This window comes from Dermacentor variabilis, chromosome 8, assembly GCF_050947875.1.
Source record: "Dermacentor variabilis isolate Ectoservices chromosome 8, ASM5094787v1, whole genome shotgun sequence".
Taxonomy (NCBI): domain Eukaryota; kingdom Metazoa; phylum Arthropoda; class Arachnida; order Ixodida; family Ixodidae; genus Dermacentor; species Dermacentor variabilis.
The window spans coordinates 5,469,859-5,495,890 of record NC_134575.1 but is presented as its reverse complement, the minus strand read 5'-3'; the positions used below and the strand labels follow the sequence as shown (position 1 = coordinate 5,495,890).

The following is a 26,032-nucleotide window of genomic DNA, read 5'->3' as shown; positions in this document are numbered from 1 at the left end:
AACCACAAACGGTAAAGTGGGATGACGCAAAAGAAAAGGCTTTTAGTATGCTGAAGAACGCACTAACGAGTCAGCCAGTGTTGAACGCGCCCGACTACTCTAAGCCATTCATTCTTCAGTGTGATGCCAGTGACAAGGGTATGGGGGTGGTGCTCTGTCAAAAGAAAGATGACGAGAACGAACATCCTGTACTGTACGCCAGTAGAAAGCTTTCAGTTCGTGAGGAAGCATACAGTGCATCAGAAAAGGAATGTGCCTGCGTTGTTTGGGCGGTACAGAAGCTAGCTTGCTATATCGCTGGCTCAAGATTCACCATAGAGACTGACCACTGTCCCCTCACATGGCTGCAGTCCATGTCTACGAAAAACGGTCGTCTTTTGCACTGGAGCTTGGCTCTTCAACAGTAAACCTTCGATATTCGCTACAAGAAGGGTAAGCTTAACGGCAATGCCGACGGTTTAAGTCGTTGCCCCTAGAGTATCGAAAGCCTCATGCTCATCCGGGTTTCCGTGGCATTTTTTCGTGCATTGATATGTTTTTCCGAAGTGAAGCCGATTCTTAGCTGATTTTAATAACCACGTCTTAACGCTTTCAAGAAATGGCTGTTTTTAGTGTGAAGGGGGGGAGGACGCGCGTAGGAAATGGGAAAGGTGTAGCGGGTTTTCTGTTTTGTTAAAAGCCGGGTGTGTCTTGGGGGAGAGTGGCCTTGTGCTCGCTGCTTTGTGGTTGTGGGTCCGGCACTGTTCTGGGGTGATTGCTTGCCCACGCAGGAGACGAAAAGTTGCGAGACCTGCTTGCAAAGACCAATTTCACCGGACTGGACCAAGGAGAAAAGTCGCAAGAGCGCCACGAGGACGGATGACCACTCCCCGGAATCTACCTGCTACGAACGAAGGGTTCGTGACCTCTACGGGAATCCTGATACCGAAACGCCGATCCCTCGTACAGCGGCTGCTGGCCCCTACACGTCGGGATCTTCCTCCCCCGCCGGAGATGCTGTTAGGGTTGGCGTCTGACACCACGTGGTGACAGGTCATTCACCCTACCCCTGAGCCGGAGCCCACGGGCGACCTCATCCCCTTCACCTTCTCTTGGCCGGACCCCACGGCGCCGGAGAGGTCATTCATCCTACTCCTAAACCGGAGCCCACGGGCGGCCTCATCCCCTTCCCCTCCTCTCATGGTCGTGGCATCGTGTAGTGCTTACCTCATCCCCTCCACCTTCTCTTGGCCGGACCCCACAGCGCCGGAGAGGTCTTCACCCTACCCCTGAGCCGGAGCCCACGGGCGACCTCTCTCCGTGCCTGTCACGTGTCATTCGACGGAAGCAAGATCCCGCCCACACTTGTAGAGAGCCTACTTAAGGGGCTCCGAAATGTACTTTTGAGATACTTCATACTTGTTACTTCATACTTCATGCTTTTCTCATTTTCTTTCAACTACCTTTGAATAAACAGTGCAAGTTCCGCACTAGCAAATCGTCTCGCCCCTGCTTGGTCGCCATGATCTACCGGATGCCTGCAGCCCGCTGACAACGCCACGCTACCCAATAAGTAATGTCGGTCGAGCTTCAATAGGCAGGCGTCGCTACTTCTCGGCAGCAGTACGGTACGCTACCCAGGAGTACGCAACAAGCCGGATCTGGCCAAACTCAGAGCCATTAAAGAGCTGAAAGCACCCTCTGATATATCGCAATTACGCAGTGTTCTGGGCATGGCCAACCACCTAGGCCGTTTTTTGCCGAACTTGGCGCAAACCACTGCCCCGCTACGGGAGCTTTTGCCGAAAGAGACCGACTGGGCTTGGGGCCCTGCTCAGAACACGGCTTTTGAAAGCTTGAAATCTTTTATCTGCTCAGCAAAGTGCATGGCTATGTACGATCCACGCCTTCCCACGATTATTTCGGCGGACGCCTCGTCTTACGGTCTCGGTGCCGTCCTTTTCCAGAAACAACGCAATGGCGAGCGCCGGCCGATAGCGTTTGCTACGAGGTCACCGACGAAAACTGAGCAGCGCTATGCGCAAGTGGAAAAGGAGGCACTAGCGTTAACATGGGCTGCCGATAGATTCGACGAATACATAAGAGGTATTGAGGTGATGCTTGAAACAGACCACAAACCTCTCGTTTCGTTGCTTGGTAAAATGCCTATTGATGTGTTGCCGCCAAGGGTTCAGCGCTTCAGAATGCGGCTGATGCGGTATCACTTTAATATTGTATTTAATATTGTGTACGTTCCCGGTAAAAGCTTGATAACGGCAGACACTCTTTCAAGAGCACCGATGAAAGAAAATAAACTAGCCGGTGAACTGACCGTCTCAGAAGTGTCGTCTTTCGTCAAAGCATGTGTGCAAGGGCTTCAAATGGGTGACAGTTTTGTTAACAGACTACGCGATGTGCAAAAGACTGACGTCGTTTGTCAAGCCTTGCTTAAGTTGTGTCGCCAAGGCTGGCCAAAAAAACCGAAGCTTCCTTGCTACTTAGTTCCGTACTGGCAGGAAAGAGCACTAATTGCCGAATGCAATGGCATGCTGCTAAAAGGGACCAGACTGGTAGTACCTCAGTGCCTAAGAAAGGAAGTACTAAAAAAGCTACATGATGGACATCAGGGAATCGCGAGAACTAGAGCTTTGGCAAAGGAATTGGTCTGGTGGCCAGGCATCGGCGAACAACTTGCGCGGCAAGTGAAAGAATGTGTTACTTGTGGGCGCTTTGTCAACCAGAACTCGGAGCCATTGATTTCAACCCCAACGCCAAGTTTCGCGTGGGAACGAGTTGGGGTCGACTTGTGCTTTATTAACAACTGTCATTATCTTGTCCTGGTCGACTACCTGTCACGGTATCCGGAAGTAGCCCTTCCCTCAACAAAAGCTAGGGCGGTGATAGAAAGGCTAGAAAGCATTTTTGCACGCCATGGTATCCCGGAGACCGTAGTGACAGACAATGGACCACAATTTTCTTGTACAGAGTTTGATAAGTTTGCACACGATTATGGCTTTGGTCACGTCACTACTAGCCCTAGGTACCCTCAGGCTAATGGGGAAATTGAACGTATGGTGCAAACAATTAAGCGCCTGATCCTTAAAATCTAAGGACCCGTACCTGGCTCTGCTTGCGTACAGGGCAACCCCAGGCATTCTTGGCCCTAGTCAGGCTGAAATCCTCATGGGCCGGCGTCTTAGGACAAGAGTTCCAATGGCGCCGCAGCTGCGTGGTCCAGTGCAGCCACCGCTGCGTAATCTTGCGGCCAAAGACAGTGCCAACAAGAAGCTACAAGCACGGTACTACAACAAGCGCCACAGAACCCGAGAATTGAACAAACTAAAAGCTGGCGATTCCGTTTGGGTAACGTTCATGAAGACCAGAGCAAAGGTGCTAGCCAGAGCCGCTACACCGCGGTCCTACATAATACGCACCCAGGATGGGAGTACGCTGCGGCGTAACCGACGAATGCTCAACCACTTGCCAGAACAGAGGAAGGCAGCTACGAGTTTCCAAACGAAAGTGATTCATCCGAATTAGTTTTTACGAACGGAGTCACCCGCTACCTTAACAGATTCGTTACCTTTAGCATCGGGGGCTATGACTTCAACTTTCATACCTTCTGCTTCAGTGACTGTGACCAAGTCTGGTAGAGTGGTTAAGCGACCAGTTCAATACGGAATTGATGAATAAGATTTTGTTCGTGGTAGATTACCACTGAGGGTTCTTGCTTTTTGTTCATGTGCGGGTGTGCTAAATGTCATGCGCAAAAACCACTTTCATTGTGCAAAAGGGGGGATGTGCTAGAATATATTTCTCTGCGGCTGAAAGCACGCTCCCGTAGGGCGCGCCGAGTCATTGCACCTGACGCATGTATGGAACCACGTGTCACTGACGTCACGCTGGTTCTACTTAAATGGCTGTGGAAATAAAGACTGGGCTCTTTCCCCTTGCTGGCGTTTTGGACTACAGTCGTCTCCTGTCTTTCGTCGATCATGCACTGATAGCGGCGGTGCCGATACGACATCGAACCCTTACCAACATGCTATTAATGTATCTCATCACTGACCACAAAACTTGGGACGCCGTCTTACATTTTGTAACATACACGTGCAGTATTGCAGTACATGAAGTTACTGTATATGCGCCTTTCTTTTTGCTGCATGCATACACTCCCCAGAGCTTTTTCGATGCTATTCTGCCTTTATTATCATGTCAAGAAGATTGTTCAATCAGCCAAACTCTGTGTCATGCTGAAGAAGCACATTGACTGGCACTATTAGGACATTGTCCTCACAAGGCCACAGCAAGTCTCGCTGTGATGCCTGGCATGTCCCCGTCAGCTTTACTCCTAGTAACTCTGTTTGGTCATGGACACCTGTTCTCAAGAAGGGATTGTACCGCAAGTTTCTCGTCATTCCGTTATTACCATTCCTTATGCTCACTTGCTTGAGTGATGTGAACTATGTTGTCGCCAAAGTGACTGCAAGTAATCGGCATTCACATGCGACGCAAGTTGTTCACATGGCCAGACTCAAGCAGTGCTATCGCAGGTCCCTTTAGCTTGCTCAGCGAGCTCTGTCTGCCCTCAGAGAAAATACCGCAGCACTGCGTGACCGAGCCACAGAAAGAAGTCGATTGGGGCGCGTCAGCTCAGCTGTACTCCGCACTGGCTGGTCCTTCCCTGTGACTTCCTCGTCGGTCTTGTTTCATCGTGTAAATAAACATCTTTAGTAACAATATCAAGAATAATGCAGCAGCTGGCTTTGGAAATACTAAACCAGTGGCAATAATATACGTAGGTGATGTAGCTCCAATTGTAGCATATATTACAGCGAAGATGCTAGCCTCTCGGTGGTCGGCATCTTAAATGCATAAGCATTTCTATGCCTACCCAACAAGAATCCTGGCCGTCCGTCACGTAAGACGAATGCAATAGACAGATTTAGTTGGGTGTCCGCAACCACGCACGTACGCAGTACATGAGGTCATGCATACATAGAGAAGCGCGCGCGCACAATGCGGCAATAGTTGGCAGGACGCAAAATTTGAGAAGGGGATTGCCGACTTGCACGTGCAGGAGCTGGTAGTGTGCTAGGCAGCGCCACCATATGCCACCTTCTGAAATTGTGTAGCCAATATCAGCCGCCACGAAGTCCAGCCACATCATCATCATCAGCCTGGCTACGCCCACTGCAGGGCAAAGGTCTCTCCCATACTTCTCCAACTACCCCAGTCATGTGCTAATCGTGGCCATGTTGTCCCTGCAAACTTCTTAATCTCATCCGCCCACCTTAACTTTCTGCCGCCCCCTGCTACGCTTCCCTTCCCTTGGAATCCAGTCCGTAACCCTTAATGACTATCGGTTATCTTCCCTCTTCATTGCATGTCCTGCTCATGCCCATTTCTTTTTCTTGATTTCAACTAAGATTTCATTAACTCGCATTTGTTCTCTCACCCAATCTGCTCTCTTCTTATCCTTTAACGTTACACCCATGATTCTTCTTTCCATAGCTTGTTGCGTCATCCTTAATTTAGACGTGGCTACTATACGTCGGTCAAGCTGGTGAAGGACAAAATTAGTCCGCTCCACGTAGCAATGTCAGACAAGCGTAGGAGCACGAGTGTCCACTCAAGTCCTGTTGTGCACAAAGCAAGCGCTGTGCATATGCACTACACTTTCATGTAGAGCTGTGGTTCGCCATGTAGCATAGATACCACCGCTGCAGGGTGCCGTGATAAGTTCACTGGCTAAGCGCAGTGCGGCTCACTGAAGACAGCCTCGTTTGGCTTACGTTTGGTGCATCGTAGGTGCGAAAATTGGAAGTAGCAGCGTCTATGTTAACATCCAAAATCGAATTTGAACTGCATGCCACAATGACTTTCAGTAGGCAAAGCATTATGGGCATGCCCCGCTTTACCATAGCCTTCACAGTGCAAGGCATTGAAGAAGGAGTGGAAGCACCGTGAGGAGCATGTTTGATTGCCAATGACTCACTTCTGCTTAGTGCATTGAAGTACTTTTCGTGGCAAGGTATTTCTGGAATAGCCTATTTTACCTTCAAATGCATTTCACCACTTTGATAAAAGGTTGTCCAGGGCCCCCAAATGCAATGAAATTTCAGTTTTTCTAAATTGGTTTTAAATGAATAATTCACGCTTTCGAAGAAATCTTGGCGAAGTTGCTGGGCTGGCAATCGTGTGATATTTTTTTTATTAAGGTACTTTATTGAGCATGTTTGCAAATGGCAGGGGCACTTGATGGTTAGTGGATATGGTGCATACCGCAGACCATGACTTTCAATATATTTAGCAGGTCACGGTCACCGCCAAGTCTTGAAGGTCATGCCTAGCTGCTGCGCTGGTTTTCAATGTTCTGGGTTGTACATCATTTCTGGAGAGCATTAAAAGGACACTGAAGATAAAAATGATTTGAGCTGTGTTAGTGAATTACCCTTCCACATTACGAAAAAACTCACTCTTACCTCAAGAAGACACTTGGTGTGCTAAAAATGATGGGAAAAAAAAAAAGATGGATGGCAATGCTGTCTTGAAATTCCTGCACCAGCTCTTCGTGACATTATGGATTGGGATGACATCTGCATGGGCCTAGTTAACTTTCTGTCAATAAAATCGGACTGTGTCGTAGTGTAAAAGAGCCAAAGGCTAAACATAGAAAGTTTGAAGGCCTTTTATTGAACCACAACGGTCAAAGTGCGAACAAAATGCTTTCAAATTCATGACATCACAATGACATATCAGCCCTGGGTTTCCGGCGCGAAATTCAGAAATGAAACTTTGACTGTCATTTTCTTTTCTAATAGTCAACCTATGTGTGAAATCAACAAATATAGAGTTCTTCAAGAATACTTTATCAATCTAAACTGATTCAGTGTTTCTCATTAGTGTCCCTTTAATGGTGAAGTTTTATTTTTAATGTGTTAGCATTATTAGGGTACTTCATGCTCTTTTCAGGGGCTATCTATGTTTGTATCTAACCATTTTCCCTCTCCTGTGTCACTTGGTAGTTGGTGGCCGAATGGATTGCGCATTGGGCTACTGTGTTGAGGTAACAGGATTGGAAATTAGTCATTTGACCAACTTGGAAGAATGAGTATGTAGCAATGTGTATATACATACCGCTCTTAACCAACGTCTTTCACGCTGGCTTACCCGCCATGGTGGCTTAGCGGCCATGGTGTTGCACTGCTAAGCATGAGGTTGCGGCATCAAATCCCGGCCATTGCAGCCACACTTGAATGAGGGCGAAATGCAAAAACGCCCTTGTCTTGTGCATTGGGGGCACATTAAAGATCCCCTCGTTGTTCAAATGAATCCGGAGTCCCCCCACTACAGCGTGCCTCATAATCAAATCATGGTTTTGGCACATAATACTCCAGAATTAAATACACGCCGACATGGGTTACTGTAGATGTGGGACTGGGTAGGTACCGCTGTACGAAGGAATTTTTTGATGCCGACTTGGGGCACTGGGTATGTTCTAGTAAGCGAGTGCCACTCTTCAATGAAGGTCTTAGATGCCAACTTGCGTGTGAACAGTCATGAGGCATTTCGTATAAAGAGCCGCAAGCTTTTAGTGCATGATAGCTCCACCACCTTTGATTAAATCTACTGTTATTCCATCCTCTCCTGCCGCTTTACCCCGTTTCATGCCTTGCAAGACCCTTCTGACCTCATCTCTAGTTATAGAAGGAGTTTCTGTATACCGTTCATTATTATTTCGAATAGAGTACTCCTGAGTCCTCTGGGTACTGTACAGGTCAGTATAGAATTCTTCCGCTGCTTTTATTATACCTTTGAGATTGCTGATGATATACCCTGCTTATCTTTCAGTGCATACATCTTGGTTTGTCCTATGCCAAATTTTCTTCTCACTGATGTCAGGCTGCGTCCATTTTTTATGGCTTCTTCAGTCTTTCACATGTTATAATTTCTAATATCACTTATTTCCACTTTGTTGATAAGTTTTGACAGTTCCACGAATTCTATGTTATCTCTCGAGTTGGACACTTTCATTTTTTTCATTTCTTTATTAGGTCCTTTGTTACTTGGGAGAACTTGCCTAATGGTTGCCTTGGTGCCTTGCCTCCCACTTCAATAGCTGTCTCTGAAGCCAGCCTCGTTACAGTCTCATTCATTACCTCTATGTCGTCATCATCATCTGTTGTGTTGTAAGGCAACATATTTGTTTGCAAGTACCAGCTTAAATTTGTCTGCTTTTACCCTTACTGCCTCTAAGTTGATGTGTTTTTTCTTGACCAATTTTACTCTTTCTCTATCCAAATTGTAGTGAATCCTAGCCCTCAATAACCTATGATCACTGCACTTTACCCTACCCTACTCTACACTACCCTACTTCTACAGCCTGCACTATGCTGGGATTGGCAGAAAGTATGAAATCAATTTCATTTCTTGTTTCACCGTTGGGGCTTTTCCAGGTCACTTTCTGTTGCTACGCTTCCTGAAAAAGGTGGTCATTATTTGAAGCATATTCCTTTCTGCGAATTCTACCAGCATCTCTCCTCTAGCGCTTCTAGAATCGACACCGTAGTTGCCAGTTGCCTGTTCACCCACCTGCCTTTTCCCCACTATTGCATTGAAGTCACCCATTACTACTGTATACCGAGTTTGCACTTTTCTCCTCGCTAATTCAACGTCTTCATAAAACTGATCTACTTCCTCATTGTCGTGACTGAATGTTGGAGTGTAAGCTTGTACTACCTTTAACCTATACCTCTTATTAAGTTTGATTACGACTACTGCTACCCTCTCGTTAATGCTGCAGAATTTGTCAATGTTGCCTGCTATGTCCTTATGAATTAGGAATCCTACCCTGTATTGCTTCTTATCAGGAAGACCTCTATAGCAGAGGACATGGTCGTTATTTAGCAATGCGTAAGCCTCACCAGTTCTAATCTCACTAAGGCTGATAATATCCCAAACAATGTCTGATAATTCCTCAATGAGTCCCGTTAAGCTAGCCTCACTCGAGAGGATTCGTGTGTTAAACGTTGCAAGGGTCAGTTTCCATTGGCAGCCTGTACGCACACAGAGATTCTTAGCACCCTCTGCTGCGTTACAGGTCTGACCGCCGCCTTGGTCAGGTGCTCCGCAGCTGCTGGGAACTGAGGGCCATTGGTTAATTGTAGATATCAGGGAGGTTGTGGCCGAATACTGCACCAGGGAGGCCAATTCCTGTTCTGGTGAGGGAGTGTCTTTGTTCAAGCTTAGTGGGCCTCCCTAATTTGGTTGTACCTGGATTAGTATAGCCCCACTCGCTCTCGGTATCTTTTGCCAGAGGCAGGCGTCGCTCCGAGCCTGCAGATGTAGTGTAGATTTAGTCAGATCTTGACTTGAAGCTTACCACTATCACTGAAAAGGAGGGTGTACAGTCATGAGAAGGAAATTTACAGAAGAATAAAGATGGGTTGGAGTGCATACGTCAGACATTGTCAGATCTTGACTTGAAGCTTACCACTATCATTGAAAAGAAAGGTGTACAATCAGTGTTCTATGTTAACATGGTGCAGAAACTTGGAGATTGACAAAGAAGCTCAAAAACAAGGGAAGGAGTGCACAAAGAGCGATGGAACGAAGAATGTTAGGCGTTACGTTAAGAAACAGGAAGAGAGCGGTATGGATCAGAGAGCTAACGGGGATAACCAATATTGTAATTGACATTAAAAGAAAAGAATGGAGCTGGGCAGTCCATGTAATGTGAAGGTGATAACTGGTGTAGCACTTGGGTTACAGAATGGGTGCCAAGAAAAGGGAAGCGCAGTCGAGGTGGTGGGGTGATGAAATGAGGAAATTCGCTGGTGCTAGTTGGTGTCGGATGGCACAGGACAGGGGTAATTAAGATTGCAGGGAGAGGCCTTCGTCCTGCAGTGGACATAAAATATGATGATGATGGCGACGACAACGAAAAATATTCTTAAATTTTTATTGCTGAGCGGAAACCCACATCACAAGTGTTCCTCAGAAAGACTGAAAGGCGTGCTAGTGGGTTTGACTTCATTGTGGAAAGATTTGTGCACACAAAACGAAGACAACAAGAAAAGGACACAAAGACCAGTGCAGTCTTTGCGCTTGCGCTGTTCCTCATGGACAGCCACCCGATGCACTAGCAGGCTGCAATGAATGCCTTTCACTCCAACGCTTTAGCGAGCTGCACCATGAATGCACTGGGTGTGTGCCGCTCTTCAATGAGCCTCTCGCCAACTTGGGTCACTGAGTATGTGTGCCACTGAGTGTGAGGCAAGCAAGGGAACAAACTATTCTCAGCGTTCGCAGGCAGACACGCCACGCTTCTGGTCTCAAAGGCCACGTGCAGACTTCTTGGTAGTGCCACTAGATGACACAGTGTGGACAGGAAGAAACATGAGTGAGGAGCCCAGTTGCCCGATTAAATTTTTCTCAGCATTCACATGCACTGGCTTTGTGGCAGTGGTGTTAGATGGCGCCGAGCATTCTTAGGGGAGTGCGAAAGAGGAGTCCTGCTGCAGTACACGCCTCGTACATAACTCGTTTTGACGGTGGCAATACATTGTGTCGCTATATTGACTCGAAAGCGTCAAATGGCCCATTCAGCGAAAAAGCTGGTGGCATCTGTAGCAGCGAAACGGCACCTAACTTCCCATTGGCTGCCGTGCCACATCACGAGCGCACCTCGCGCGCTCGTGACGCTGGCTTGCACTTGCTGGCTCAGGCTGCACATACTGCTATGGTGCCTGAAGCATCTACATCGGCGGCTCCCACAACTTTGGCAGTAGCGAAAGAGTGGCATGTGGCGTTGGCACTGCAGGCTGCTGCTTCTTGCTAGCTTGGTCTGCACATACTGTTATGGAGCCTGAAGCATCTACATTGTGTGGGGGTTCCGCTCTGCGTGCGGCTAGGGCTGAAGGGGAGCTCTGGATCTAGCCCTACACAGTCACTTTGTGGTACTCCCCAACCTGTAGTGCGGGAATCGCGGCTACATTGGGTTCGAACAAATAAGGCAACCAGCGGCATCAACTGTAACAACATTTATTGATACCAGCAATAAAGAACACTGGCAGAGGGACATCCTCTCTTTAATAGTAATAAATAGGCTTGCCTCGTTGCCTAGGTGAGTCAGGCAAACGAGATCATTCACAGGTTGCGGCAGGTGATCTCGTCCTGGCGGTGTAGGTGTCCGGCGTCTGAGAGAGAGTCTCTCCCGGTGGCGCGCTTTTATGCCTTTTTACCTTTTGCGAGGGGAGGTCCTCCTCGCCCGCCGGATATGTTTCCTTTCCAGCGAGTGGGCTGGGGGAGAGGGGTACGTGCATAATGAGAGTGACAGAGAAAGAGACAGCGCATAGTGCCTCTCTCCCTTGTCTACGCTGGCTCGACAAGTCCGCCACGTGCGAACGGGACAACACGAGTACGCGGGAGGAAATGGGAGCGGGTGCTCCCCACAATTGGCAGCGGCCACAACATTGGCAGTAGTGAAACTGCGGTGTCACGTGGCGTTGGCACCGCAGGCTGCTGCTGCTGCTTGCTGGCTTGGGCTGCACGTACCGCTATGGAGTTCAAAGCATCTAAAGGCCGCTGAAACCTTGGCAGTAGTGAAACGTGGCCGTCCATGCCAGTACACTGCAGATAAAGTAAGAGAGTGGGAGAATGCAGCCAAACGAGTGAAAACGCAGGCAACGAAATCCACCATCGTCATCAACTCTCCCAATGCACGGTGGACGGAACGAGCATTAATGCAAACATTACACGCAGCACGAAACTCGGACTGCTCCGTGGCTTTCAATTGGACATTAAGCTTTCGCATTCAGAACTCATAAGAAGTGCTTAGATGTCCTCGGATTTTTTTTTTATTCAGTGCTAATGCATTACCATCAACAGTCATTGTGAGGTGGATTCTGCTGTAATTTTTTTAATTTTTGGTATCAAAAACATCTATTTTCATGACCTTTTGATGATTCGTTCACTCATATTTCGAGCATAACATTTTGTACAAAGCCTTATGTGTTTCTTTGCTCTCTCGGACTGGGTATTCTATACATTTCGAAATGTCATTGCAGTTGGCCTTTAAGTATTCTTTTCATGCTTCTGGGGGCACATCTGTATGCTCTTCTCCTGCTGGTGTTTTTCTAGGGGATCAGCTGAAGCCGGCGCAGGAGGCGGACTATAAGCGGGTCTTCTCAAAGATGAGCAGTGAAGTGCCACTTGTGTGCATCTGTGGCAACCACGACATTGGCAATCAGCCGACACCTGCCAGTGTTGGTGCCTACAAGAACAGCTTTGGCGATGACTACTTTGCCTTCTGGTGTGGTGGCGTAATGTGCATTGTCCTCAACTCACAGTTCTATGAGGACCCATCCCTTGTGAGTACCTTCCGTGAGATTTGTTGAGTTCCTGATTTAATAAAAATTAAGGTGCAATACAATATTACAATTGGCAGTACAGTCGACTTCACTTATAACACTATTGAAGTGCAACTCTCGAGAAGTTCCACCAAGCTGGTATGCAGCCTCATTGTCTGGAAGGCTTGCAAGCACTATTATCTAAGGGTTATTTTTAGTAACAACCAATAGAAAGTCAACAAAACTATAATGGCGGGAAGGCCAGCACCCCTCCCCACCACCTTCCTCCATCGGCTGCTGATTGTGTTTACTTGCTTGACTGTTTAACTCTGCTTCCTGCGCGCTCTGATCACGTGTAACAAGCTGCGGCTTCCGGCGTGCAAGAATGGCACTGCCATAACAACCGCACAGAGAGGTCATGGCTGGTAAGCAACATGCAAGCTCCACCAGTGCATCGATTTTGCAGCCCCAGAAAGCGCCTTCTAAAGAATGCAATAAGGTTGCCACAGCAGCCTGTCAGCTTGAAAATCTATAAAAAATGCTAGGGCGAGATTGCCACGTACTTCTCCCTGGCTTGCACGAGAGAACCCCATGTCCGTCAGCCTTGCTTGCTTTACGCGAAGCTTGCCGACATCCTTCTCCAAGGCATCCAGGTGCTCCATGTAGTGCAGCGGAGAGTCCCTCATGAAAACGAAGTCCTGGAGGGACTGAATCATCTGCAGGATCTTCTGCAAGGACAACATTGAGGTGCTCTACCACGTCATTGCTGCCATCGTAGGTGTCATTGTCACCGTTGCTATCCGATGCAGGCACATTCGTGACAATCGCCTCATCGGTTAGAAGCACTTCATTTCCAAATCTATAGCTGTGCGCTTTCTTTTCACTGGCAACATCGTGCATTGCCAATGATCAGCGAGTGGATCATCCATCTTCCCTTTCCATGGCGAGTCAAACGAGGCTGTGAAACCACGTGGCCACTTGATGCAACCAGCAAGGATGAGCACGAGCGACTTCATCCATTGGCAGAACTGTGCAGAATGAGGGGCGGCCAGTGAGCAATCTGGGAGCAGCGCAGCGCTGTCAACACAGTTGGCACGGTCCATTCATTTTTCGGAGGGTGGCGCAGCATAGAGCTATGGGTGCAGCCCAATCGTGTTCAGAGGGGTGCAAGGGCAATGGGAGAGAGGCGCGCGAGGCTGTCGAAGTGGAGAAGGCTGGAAAAATGGAAGGCGCAGTGGCCGTTGGAGTGGCAGGCCATCATGCAGTGGCTCAGAGTTCTTTTTTTCTTTGCAAGGATTTCGCATTTCATTACCTTCTGGCATGAACACCCAGCAGGCAGACTTTATCGTTATAACTGATAATCCAGCATGGGGGCATTGTAGTAAGCAGGTTATTTCACAATAGAAAACATGCAAAAGTTGACAGTGCAGCAGCTTCTCATTATTAAAACCAGTATCGTATAACACAATATATTAGCAAATCAGTTGCACAGTGTTTTCAATATATAAAGCTATTTTTCAAAATGTTCCCCACAAGATATTGTAGGAAAGTCCACAACTTTTGCTCTGCAATGTGGTACATATCCCCATTCAGTGCTTCTCCATGTAAGAGTGTAAAGTTTGCCGTCTGCGGAGGTTTTTCATGCTGGATATAGGGTTGGCAACTCTTGAGAGGATGCAGTTGGGACAGGGGAGGGGGTAGCTGGCGACAACCCACCTTGTCAGTGCCATAGTCTGTACGTGCAACAGTTGCAAAAATGTTAGTACTTCCACTGTGTCGTGATGTACAAGAAAGGTGCAGTAGCTGCCCAGCTAACACAGCTGCCAAAACCGATACAGGTATTGTTAACGGTTACGGCCTGCACTAGAACTGGAACCCTGATGAAAAATGAAAGGGCATTTATATTTCTTACAATACAACAAAAGGCAAAAGAGAGAAATGTTCAAAGGCACAGTCAGGCTTTATAAAAAAGGAAATCAGTTTTTTTATTGAAAAAAAAGAACAGTAGAAAAAAAAAGCAGAAGTCGAGACATATGGCCATCTCCGACTGGTTCAAGTCGGGACTCGGAACATTTACTCAAATGTTGGGGCCGTCCTGCTAAATTTGGGATGGTTGGCAACCCTAGCCGGGTATAATGTTTTCAAGAGCAGATGACACTCCACAACAAGGAACACAGTCCACTCGCACGATAGCGCTCCCGATTATCTGATACCCACCACTTTCCTCCGCTTTGCGGCCAACACATTGTGACACAGGGTGCAGGTAGGAGTGCCTAACAAAAGCTTTCGCTTAATCATCATCATCGTATTCCTATGCAGGTGCAAGAGCTGGCACAAGAGCAGGATGTGTGGCTGGACCAGCAGCTGGCCGAAGCCCAGCAGACAAATGCCAAGCATGTGGTAGTCTTCCAGCACATCCCCTGGTTCCTGTGCAGATTTGACGAGGAGAAGGAGTACTTCAACATCGTACTGGAACTGAGGCTACGCATGCTCGAGAAGTTCCACCAAGCTGGTACGCAGCCTCATTGTCTGGCAGGGTTGCAAGCACTATTATGGAAGGGTTATTTTTAGTAACAATCAATAGAAAGTCAACAGACATTGCAGCTAAGAAAAGCATAGGGAAAATTGAGTGTTCTTATCATCACCTCCCTACCCCCCCATCATCATCATAATTTTTTCAGAGACATAGGGCCCGTTTTGGCAGGTGCGGCGCCAAGATTTTTTGACTGGGGGGGCACCCACGACAAGCGAGTTTCTTAGAAGGGGCAGGGAGGTGGGGAACTTAGGCGTTGTGTTTTGACTATGTGTAACTGGGCTGAAGGCCTTCGAACACATCACTGTGAACAAGCTATTCCAGCACCACAATAATGTATAAATTAAAATTTAGCATATTTACACAGCAGTGCTTCTGCTAAGAAAATGAAAATTTATATAATACATGGTACAGCACATACATAAAAACAGTATTAAAACAAGAAACAGCTACCCAGCAGCAACAAAGTAACGTCAGTTAACTATATCACAATATAGCTTCAAAAGAGTAATTTCACAACAGGAGATAGAACTTACACCACTAAGCAATGTGCATATCAATTCCAACTTTGGTAAGGATACGCTAGATTACAAAAAAGAAGAATAATAAAAAATAATATTAGTACACCGTTGTGGCGCCGGCTGGTGATTCTAAAGGTTGGAAATAAGAAAAACAATAAAAAAAGGGTACATGGTAAAAGAATAACAAAAACAAATAGAAGAGAGGAGAGAATTACAAAAATAAAGCATGCAATAGGCATTTCAGTCAGTGTCACATTTGGCCATACAGTACAGCAGGTTTCACAAATTCAGATAACAGCTTTCCGACTATGCACTGTTCACTACACAAGCTAGGCCACCGACATGGCCTTGGACAGCACCCTATATGGTGTCTCTTTCAAAGTGATGACAGGGACAGAGGAAGGTTTCGTCACAACCACAGATGCCAATACCTGCGCTGTGACAGTACAAGACAAAACTCAGCCGAGATTTGTTCGATAGTGAAGCGCTGTTCCGATACTGGTATAGGTATCAGTCCTACTCCTGTGTCGTACAATTTTCCCACGCGCCACAGAGATACGATGAGGTATCATTATACTGGCATACAAGTGCAGACTTATACGTCAATTCTGTGTGCAGCATCAGACATGTCGACAACGCGCTGAAGATCTATCTTATTGGCAAGAGATCACTTGACTGCAAGCACAGCTGGGTCGCTCAGGCGGTTATTCGTCATCTTGCAGGGAAAATAAGTCTTCGATCTTTGTGAAGGCATGAAAATGTGCGCTCGCAAAGTGATTACAATGCCGGTATCATCACGGTGATAACACCTAGCTTGTGCAGTTTGTGGAAGGCTAGTGTACATTCTCCCAAGACAGTCACCAATTTCAGCAGTGTCTCTATCTTGCACTTCCTTTCAGCTTCGATGCACTGAAGAAGTTTCGTTACTAGCTTTCGTTGTCGCATGCATAGTGCTCGGCGGAAGGCTTGAGTAGGAGGTGTCCGTAAAATTCTCACTCTGGGGGTGCAGGGCGCTGACTCTGTACAGTACATCATTATTCTCCGTGAACCACCTAGTCAGTTCCGCAATCTGGTGGTCCAAAACAAGTAGAAAAACTCTGACTCTGAATGTTTCCTTTGAATCTGGAGACTTCAACGGACCATCCTTCACTCAATGCATACTGTTCTAAATGAAGCGGAAGACACATAATTCTTTGCTTTTCTCTTTGGGATACCCCGTTCTCCTCAGAAATACTGCAGGTTTGCGCCCAGACAGTGTCAAATGCACTCTGCGAATTTCGAAGAATTCGTCAATGACTGTGTGTGCCACGAAGCATGCCTAACTAATATTACAGTCTCTACTTTGCAATAGGTCCGAAAGAACCTTAAGGTGGCTGAGTACCTTGGTAAGTAGGCTTAAATGGAAGAGAAACAAGAAGTTCATTTGCTCAAGCAGACCCCTAGCTTTCATTGCCCACCTGCTGTTTGCAGCGATGACTTGTGGACATACAAGGATAGCAGGAAAGCTTTTCATTGCTGCTGGACAAGCCATTATCTGGCAGGCCCATTGCGTGTTGCTGAGACGCTGCAGCTCTATCACTGGCAAAGACAACCCTTTTTGCACATCTATGTACAGGGAGTGAATTGCAGATCCACTCAGGAAAACAGAGGCATTCTAAAAGACAGAAAAAAATCCCTCACCGGTTTTATCACCTTGCAGACATCCACGATGTCTAGACTGAGGCAGTGGTTCATGCAGCGGACGTACACCGCCTGCAGCACTTCCTGCCTGAACAGCGTCTGAACGCCCATTGAGGTACCGCTGATGACACTCGCACCATCATAGGTTTGAGCAATGCACAGCTGAGCATAAATGCTTCAGCGATGCAACATTTCTTTTGCATAGCCCGGAAATCTTGCATCTAAGTGCTCAGTGTTGCAGAATCCAAGAAACCGCTCAAAGACAGCCTCACTGATGTAGTACCTTATATCTGGTAATTGTTCCATCTTGCTTAGGTCCTTGGTTTCATCCACAATAAGTGCAAGGAACTTGGAGCTTTTCATCTCTTTCTTTATATATGTTAATGTGATGTGACTGAGAATTTCGAAGATCTGGTCTTGTATCAAATGAGGAACATACTTTGTGTTCACTGCTCCACCGTTCAGTTTCTTTCTGACAATATCGTCATATGTGCCAAACAAGTTCAAGAGCTCAACGAAGTTTCCCTTGTTTTCATGTGTGGCACTTTCATCGTGGACTCTCTGAGTGATTCCCTGAACGACAGTGAATCGCAAAATATCTTCCGCTCTTGTTATATAGAGGCGATTTTCCTGCACGTCCCTGGAGTATGCGTTGCTGAGATGCGTTGCAACTGACTTGCTCTGTTCTCGTGACTTCATCTGTGTGTAGGAAAGCCACAATGTCTGGCAGAACATGCGTGAGTGAGTTTTCGTGCTTTCTGAAACCAGCATCTTTTTCTAGGGCTTTTTTCCAGTTACTGTATCCACCGTTGACAAATGCAAATTTCTAATTGGTATCAGTAGAAAACATCCTGCAAGGGTAACAGAAAGCTGCATCGCCCTGCGCGCTGTACTTCAACCAAGGAAATAGGTGGTACCAGTCCGAGTGGAAACTTGTTCTCAATTTGCCGTACTTCTTAGATGGAAATAGGTTCAGTATTGGCTGTGTGGGTGACTCTGTCGTTAATTTCAAAATGTCCGACTGGCCTGCATGGTCAGCATCCACATCCGAGGCAGCAAATTCGGTCTCTGAGTCAGGCTCATCCCTTGTTGCACACGATGCAGAAAGCTCATCGTGCTCACTGTCCATTTGCACCGACGAAGACGGACAAGTGTGGTCAGGAGCAATGCTGTACACAGTCTCTTCAAGTGGAATCAAAACGGAGCACTGAGAAGAATTTTCTTGTTCATGGAGTGTGTCCGAATCTCCCATTGCTGGAGCAGAAAGCTCGGTGGGGATGCATTGTTGCTTGGCCCCGCTTGCTTGCAGTAGAAAAAAAGTTGGCAGTGGACCCTTTCCGCGACATCCTGAGGCAACCCAAAGGTCCGGTGGCGTCGACCACATGCTGGAGCCTCTTCCGGCGGCGAGATGGGCTGGTGTTTGCTCCCGCAACATGAGCACTGCTTGCGAGTAAGCAAACGAACTGGCTGAAGTGGTTGGTGCCACTGCTACAGTGAACTAGAAGGCTAGAAGGGGTCAGTGCAATAAGCAGAACGGCTGTGCCACATCGCCAATGGTGCGCCCAGGGGCGATGGTAGCTACAGCGCTGTCATTGCTCACTACTGAAACTCCTGTTACGTCTCAATATAGCGAAGAGAATTTCTTAGACGTTTACCAGAGGCAACCCACCCCATTCATCGCCCGCCTATCCAGAAGTTAACACAGCTTTGACGCTGACCGTTGACGGGTCAAGAAGAGACCCTCTACCTGAAAATGACAAGCTGAACTAATGGATGAAAGGGGCCCAAGTGAACAGCTACTGAAGAACAGCGCCGACCTTGGATACCCTATACGGTTGCTATACGGTCACATAATTCATACCATCGGAGGCGGAGTTTGGCAGAATGGCATGAAATCCTAAGCAGGATATTGCGACCGATTCAGTGTTTGCAATTGACTGCAATACAGTCATCAGATTCCCTAGTCTCGTCACCTAAAGAAGACGAGGGGATAAAAAGCGGAGACCTTTCGTTCAGAGAGGTTTATGTGTCCTGATGTGAACTCAGACTAATATGCTCGTACATGGAGTGGGCTTCCGTACCTGGAGCCTGTCTACATAATGTAAATAAACCCTTTTAAAGCGAAGCTTTCTTTGCCTCTTCCTTCGACTTTCCCAGTGCTGCTGCTGCTGTCTTGCACACCACATCGGGGGGTGGTTCAGAGTGTGTGTATATATGACAGGAGCGTGGCAGAGAAAAAGGGCGACGCGAGAAACTTGCTTGGGCCTTTGCACAGCATCGAATGCGCACAATACCCTCTGTAGCTCCCTAGGCATCACCACATTAGCCTCTTGACAGTTGTAATTATCCATGACCCCCTGCAAAAGCATTGCAGAAACTGTACCGCTTACCTTACTACTAACGTGCAAGTCCAGAAGGTAGCCAGATGGAGCGATAGAAAGGAAGGGGGAGGAGAAAGCAGAGATAGGATAGAACAGATGGAGTCATTAAATGAGTGAATAACAGCCTTGCCACTCTTCACTCGCAGTCCCATTCAATGGGAAGGAAGGGCAGGACAGAGAAAAGGTGACATGAGAAGGCAATGAAACGCTACTACTATAGACACGACCGCAGTTGTGGAGAAACAGGATCAATTTAAGGTCAAGGTACGGTACATTTCTGCTACTTCTAAAAAATAAACGCTGTGCAAATATGTAAAGTGGATAACTTACGCAGTGCGTGCAGAAAAAAAGCCTCATTAATTGAAACATTGCATGCAGGGTCTAGGCGACACCACGGAAGTGGTCGCACGTCAAATCAACACTTTGTGCCACCACGGTAGCTTTGTGGCTATGTCATTGCTTGAGGTTGCGGATTTGATCTCGACCACAGAAGCTGTATTTCGACGGGGGCGAAATAAAAGATGCTCATGCGCTTAAATTTAGGGACACATTAAAGGATACCATGGTGTCAAAATTAATCCAGAGTCCGCCACTACGACGTGCCTCATAATCCGATTGTGGTTTTGGCATGTACAGCCACATAATTCAATTAATGTTTAATACTTCTGCCACAATATGTGCCATGTGAGGCAATGACAATACTCAACCCTCTCAGAGGTTATAAAATATAGCGTACAACAGTGCCTCAAGCAAACACCTCTCCTTGTGCATTCTGTGTGCTGCGCAGACAAACAGCAGTGGTGCACACGAGGCAACGTTTAACATCAACTCAGCACTCTAGTGTTAGGCGTTCAAGAAAAGAAACATCAGCCATCAACATCATCACGAATTATCGTCAAAGCAAACAGCATAGAAAGCTTTGCTTACGTTGATTTCCTCAGTGCGTGGGAGGTCAATGATTTTTCCTTCATTCCTACTCCTGGATGTACTCGTCGATGGGCTCGGTGGATTGCTGGCCTAAACGCCACTTCGAGCCGCAACACTCTTGAGTGTGTCAGCATTCAGCACACTAACTTTACCGACAGGCAATTAGGTACACGGAGGAAGACGAGGCTTACCGGGTCTTTTTGAGAGTTGAAAGTGTTGTCCCAATGATTTTGTATGGAAAAGCTGAGGCTAAGAATGACCATGGCCTCTCAACTCCCTTGACCTCATTTGCGATTTTGTGGCTGAGGCTATTACATTCAAGACACGAACTTGCCGGTTCACGCAAGCAGACCGAATAATGAAGTGTAGCCCTTTCTTAAATTTATTTATTTATTTATACATACTTTCAAGGCCTAGTTAGCACAACAGAAAGCAGTGGTGAAAATATACAATGTTTGCAGTACAGGAGAAAAGTAGAAAATCAAATTATGAGGCGCTTTGAACGGCGATCTGGAAGTTAGTTGCATCACAAATTGAAACTGTGCAGGCGGAAACACGGTTCCATTCATTGGCGGTTCTTGGCAAGAAGAAGAATTGGTACAAATTAGTTCGACAAGGTGGCGCTTCAATGTTGTGTTGATGGTCGATGCAACACGTGATGTAACTTGGTACGGTGAAAGATTTTCCTTAAGAGAAGGGTTAAATTAATATATTCTATGAGGAAGACAGAGACGAGAGTACTTGCGATGTAATGAGAGGTCAGGTAGATCTAGTGTCCTTTTCGTGGATTTGACGCTAGAATGACGTGAATTATTTGAGATAATAAAACTGTTCTGAATGCTATCAAAGGAAATGGCAAGATTGGCATGAGCAGGGTCCCATATGCTACAAGCATATTCTAATTTTGGACAGACAAGTGTTTTGTATAAAGTAAGCTCTAGTGAGGTGGGTGCTGATGTAAAGTTTTGTCTCAAACAGCCTAAAGTTCGATTAGCATTGTTAGTGACATTTTCAACATGCATATTCAATGAAAGGTTGCTAGTAATATACAGGCCAAGATACTTATAGGAGCTAACAACCCACAGGGCAGTACCATAAATAGAATATGGGAATACAGTGAAACCTCATTAAACCGTAGTTGGCCAAAGCTCAGACAAAGTGCGTCCTAAACGGTAGTACTACTTAACCGAAGTAGTGCAATATCGCCCACTTACCTGTCAAAAACAGAACTACGAGAGAGTGCAATGAAATGGCAGAAATCATGCAGTATTTATTCACTTTGCGCGACAAAAGCGTGTTTTCATCTGATGCTGTGGTGGGCTAGCAGTGATGACGGCCTCAAACTCACTGAAGCTACGAGCCAGCTTTTTCCCAGCCCCCTCTTCTCGGCAAACACCCGCACGTCAAGGCACAACATGTGCCACTGCCGAGCCTGAATCGCCCGTGCTGTCGCTTTCCAACGTCATCCTCACCACTGTTGTTAGGTGACACTTCGGCAATAACAGAGGCAACGATGGCGAAAAGTCGAACCTTAAAAAGTCGAACCTCGTAGCCAACATATTTTCACAGTCGTAGCAGCGCTGCCGAGCAACTTGTCAATGTCGAGTGATGGTTGTCTAATGATTAGCAAGTGTGATTATGATACATGTATAAATGTGGGATTTTCCGGAGTAAATCTCAGTTGAAGTTCCGCACCTGTCCTGTGCGTTTCCTTCTTTGTCCCTTGTTGTTTGCGTGGTTACATGATGCATTCTAATACAGAGCAACTTCTTCGCCTTCCAAATGCCACACACCGTAGTCAACAGTAGATCCCTGTCACGTTTCAGCGCCGACTTCTGCGTACCACGTTTGATAGCATGAATGATGTCTAATTTTTCTTCTATGCTGAGCACCCGGCATGTTTTTTATCCGAGCTTCAGCATGACGCGAGTCCTTGTTTGCACGACACCACAATGCTCTCTGGCACGGTGCCGAAATGATGTTGATGTTGATGTGGCTTCATGCGCAAACGCACAGGGCGCTTGGAGGCCATTCTGATCTCTGAGGCTTGTTGTTCTGCCGGGCCGCCCGGTGGAGACGATGCATTGTCGTGTTTGTGCAACGAAAAGTGGAAACACTATGTGTTAACCAATACGTATGCAATAAGCTGGTACAGTTTATGTGGATACAAAACACATTATGTTCAATGGCTGCTGGGTCGGAGACTTGACTTGACTACTTTTAAAACGAAACTACTGTTTAAACGTGTACAGTTTAATGAGGTTTTACTGTATATCACAAGAGGTAGAGCCAGAGGGGACATGCGTACTCTTGCATTTATTTGTGTTAAGCTGCATTAGCCATTTGTTGCCCTAGTTGCATACGCTGTCCAGGTCATCCTGTGGCTTACCAGAATCACTAAGGTTAATTATTCTGCGATAGATGACAGTCATCTGTGAACAGCCTAATGATGGGTAAATTAGAGATACAGTCAGGAAGGTCAGAAAAAGAAAGGGACCGATTACCGATCCTTGTGGTACACTGGATGTTACGGAACAAGGTCTGGATGTAAATTCGTTAGCGGTTACATAATGGTTCCTGTTAAAGAGGAAATCCTTTAGCCACGCAAATACCTTGGGGTCAGTATTAAGAAGGGAAAGTCTAAAGATCAGTAAATCATGAGAAACAGAATCAAAAGCTTGTGAGTAGTCCAGAAATACGAAGTCGCTGTCAATTTATTATTGCAGTCGATGTAAATTATTAAACAAATCGTTCATTAAAGGAAGGAGCTGTGTTTCGCAGAAAAACAACGTTCTAAAGCCATGCTGCGCATTGGTAAAGAAAGAGTTGGTCTCAAGAAAATTAATAAGATGTGAATAAATTATATGCTCCAACATTTTACTTGGTATGCATATTAAAGGAATTGTTCGATCCATTGTTAAAGAACTGTTGGAACCATTTTTATTTTATTGCGGCAGTTCATGCTGTATTTCAAGTGCCCATTCTATCACAAGTGCGAGGGTAATTACTTGTGATCAGAAATATTCTATAATAAATTGTTATGCTTAGACAAGGCCGTCCTTCGTAAGTGGCGCTGCTCTCATGCATCTGCCTCCAAATATAAGGCATCAAAATTGATGTTTTGTTTCATACCGCCTACCTTAGGTCAGATAATCAGCGCTCTTGAGTGGGGGAGGGGGGCAGGCGGAAATTTTGGGCTTCTCTGGTTGTTCTCACTCATTGCACAGCAAGAGACCATGGCAGCCTCGATGCCATGACCATGGCAGTCATGGCCATGGTCAGTTGCCGGCTCCTAACTTCACATACTAGGTGATGTGTGCGGTTGAAAAGATGTTCCGCATTCATTGCCTTGGCTGCTGGCTAACAATCTCAGGGCTAATCCTGTGTGCATACACAAAGACCCAAGAAAGTCCACCTCGATTGCTGAAGCACAGCACGCTCCATGCGGTGGTTGCAGGTCCAGCTCCCCACCTGCAGCGTCACCGTTTTTTCAACTTCCATTTTCCTTATCAAAGCGAAGCTTTCTTTACCTAGCCCACCACGGTTTCACATCCATCAGCCTGTACCTCGCAGGATATATATACATATTCATAAAGTCAACAGGTCCTTGCTTGCTGCACGATTTATTTAAAGAAAAAGAGCACAGTCCATTGAGACATTTCTTTACTTGACGTTACGGCCGGAGGACTGGCCTTTATCAAGAGTATACACACTCTTGACAAAGGCCGGTTTTCCCGCTCAAGCAAAGAGTAAAGGAACATCTCAGTGGACGGCACTCTTTCTTTAAAAATATGTAGGTGTATGTATAGGCTCGGACCTTTACAACCACTGTATGTTGGCCAACAATGTAGTGCAAGTCAGTGCATCTCTGTTCTGCATGACCAAAAAGTATGTCGCAACAATAGAGAGCGAGAGAAAAACGTACACATGTTGTAATGAATGAGGCGCACAAGCAGGAGCAGCGCTGGAGGAAAGGAAGCCAAAGTAAACAGCAGCTCAAAAGGACCGGTGCTCTGCCTTTCTTTTCTTCTGCTTACAACGGTACAGTCTGACAATAGCAAGACTTCAAAGGACCTGTTCAAGACCACCAGGATCTTCCGAAGTGGTCATCTGGTTTCCGAGTTGCAGCCACCGTTGCAAGTACATGCTGCTCTGTCCGGGGATGGCGTCCATGCCTCTGAGGCGGATTCTGGGCAAGGCAATGCCAGCAATATGACTTGTGCCCTCCTGAAAAACGTGGCAAGTTGATTCACCTCAGTCAACTGCAACTACAGCCAATGCAGAGCTTCCAGAGTTCTGTGGTTTCAAGGACGACCCTAGCACCTCGGTTCGCACAGTCGACCTCTTGGTCAGAAAACGTCAAGAAATTTGTCAAGGAAGGGCACCTCAGAGAAGCCATCTAGTCAAGGCTTCAAAGGTGAGCACGCCATACCGAAGACACTCTCATCCGACCTTGAATGACATAGTTCACTTTTTGCAGACAGTACTGTGCAGCTTTCCTGAACTAGCTTGCTAGAACGCCATATTCCACTGACAAAAATCCGCCAGTGGTTGTACCATTGCGACGATACGCTGAATGAGAATGGGCTGTTATTCCAAAACAAATACAAGAAATGCTAGCCAGTAACATCAACAGATCATCTTATAGTCTGTGGGCTGCGCATGTTGTACTTGTCTGAAAAAAGAAAAGGCAGTCTAAGGTTTTGTGTTGACTACCGGGAGCTCAATAAGCACATGATACCTGACTGAAACCTGCTGCCGCATATCGACAATGCCATTGACACAGTCCGAAATTCAAGATTCTTTTAATCTCTGGCTTTGAGAGCGGGGTACTGGCAAATCAACATTGTGGAAGGAGATATATACAAGACTGCCTTCCGTACACTTTCTGACTTGTATGAGTATAAGCGGCCACTTAAGAAAAGCTAAAGCAGTCGAGCTTTAATTGTGCCATAACTGCGAGGAAGTCAAAATACAATTTATCCAGTGAAGGAAAACTTCATTCAGGTGCAAGAAAGGCAGTGAGCTTTGGCTGTTTCAAATTCTTACCGAGTGCGAGCAACCCCTGTTCTAATTTGACCAAACATTGCACGAGGCCGTGGTCGCTGCCCATGCATAAAACTTTATTTTGCAGCAGGCGTAGCTGCTCCTGCATCTGTACCATAGTTGGCACTTCACGTGGCTCTTTGCCCATTGGCTCTTCATCCTCATCGGGGCCACCAACAGTGTCAATTGATATCTTCACATCCGTCGCTGGAGCGACCATGGGAGCAGCAGCGTCAACCAGCGCAAATGTCTCGAAGTCACCTTCTATCTCTTCGCCAGCAATGTTATGAACAGCCTCGTACAAATAGCTGCAAATCCAATCATAATCAGGCTGCTCATCGTCAGGGTCGCTGACGACAGCATGGGAAGTGCTGGCGTGCACAATGCAGTTGGCGACCTTGAAAGGAGCGAATTCTATGAGTTCAGCAAATTTAGCAAAGTTAAGCAAATGGATTGCACTAAGCAAATCAATGTTGTACTTCTTGCTGGCGTCGTACGCTGTGAGCATGCACTGCAAAAGAGCCTTGCGGTACAGTTTCTGGGCGGTCTCAATGATGCCCTGATCCATCGGTTGCAGTACTGTGGTTTTATTTGCAGGCAAAAATTCCACAG

General features: G+C 46.7%; 1 protein-coding gene across 1 annotated transcript in view; it reads left to right on the top strand.

Annotated features, from left to right (window-relative positions):
* LOC142589537 (serine/threonine-protein phosphatase CPPED1-like) overlaps nt 1-26,032 on the top strand; it is a 59,197-nt gene that overhangs the window by 19,128 nt on the left and 14,037 nt on the right. The window contains exons 3-4 of the mRNA XM_075700964.1: nt 12,124-12,353; nt 14,652-14,844. Of these exons, the coding sequence (XP_075557079.1) occupies nt 12,124-12,353; nt 14,652-14,844 (423 nt within the window). The remainder of the gene's footprint in view (nt 1-12,123; nt 12,354-14,651; nt 14,845-26,032) is intronic.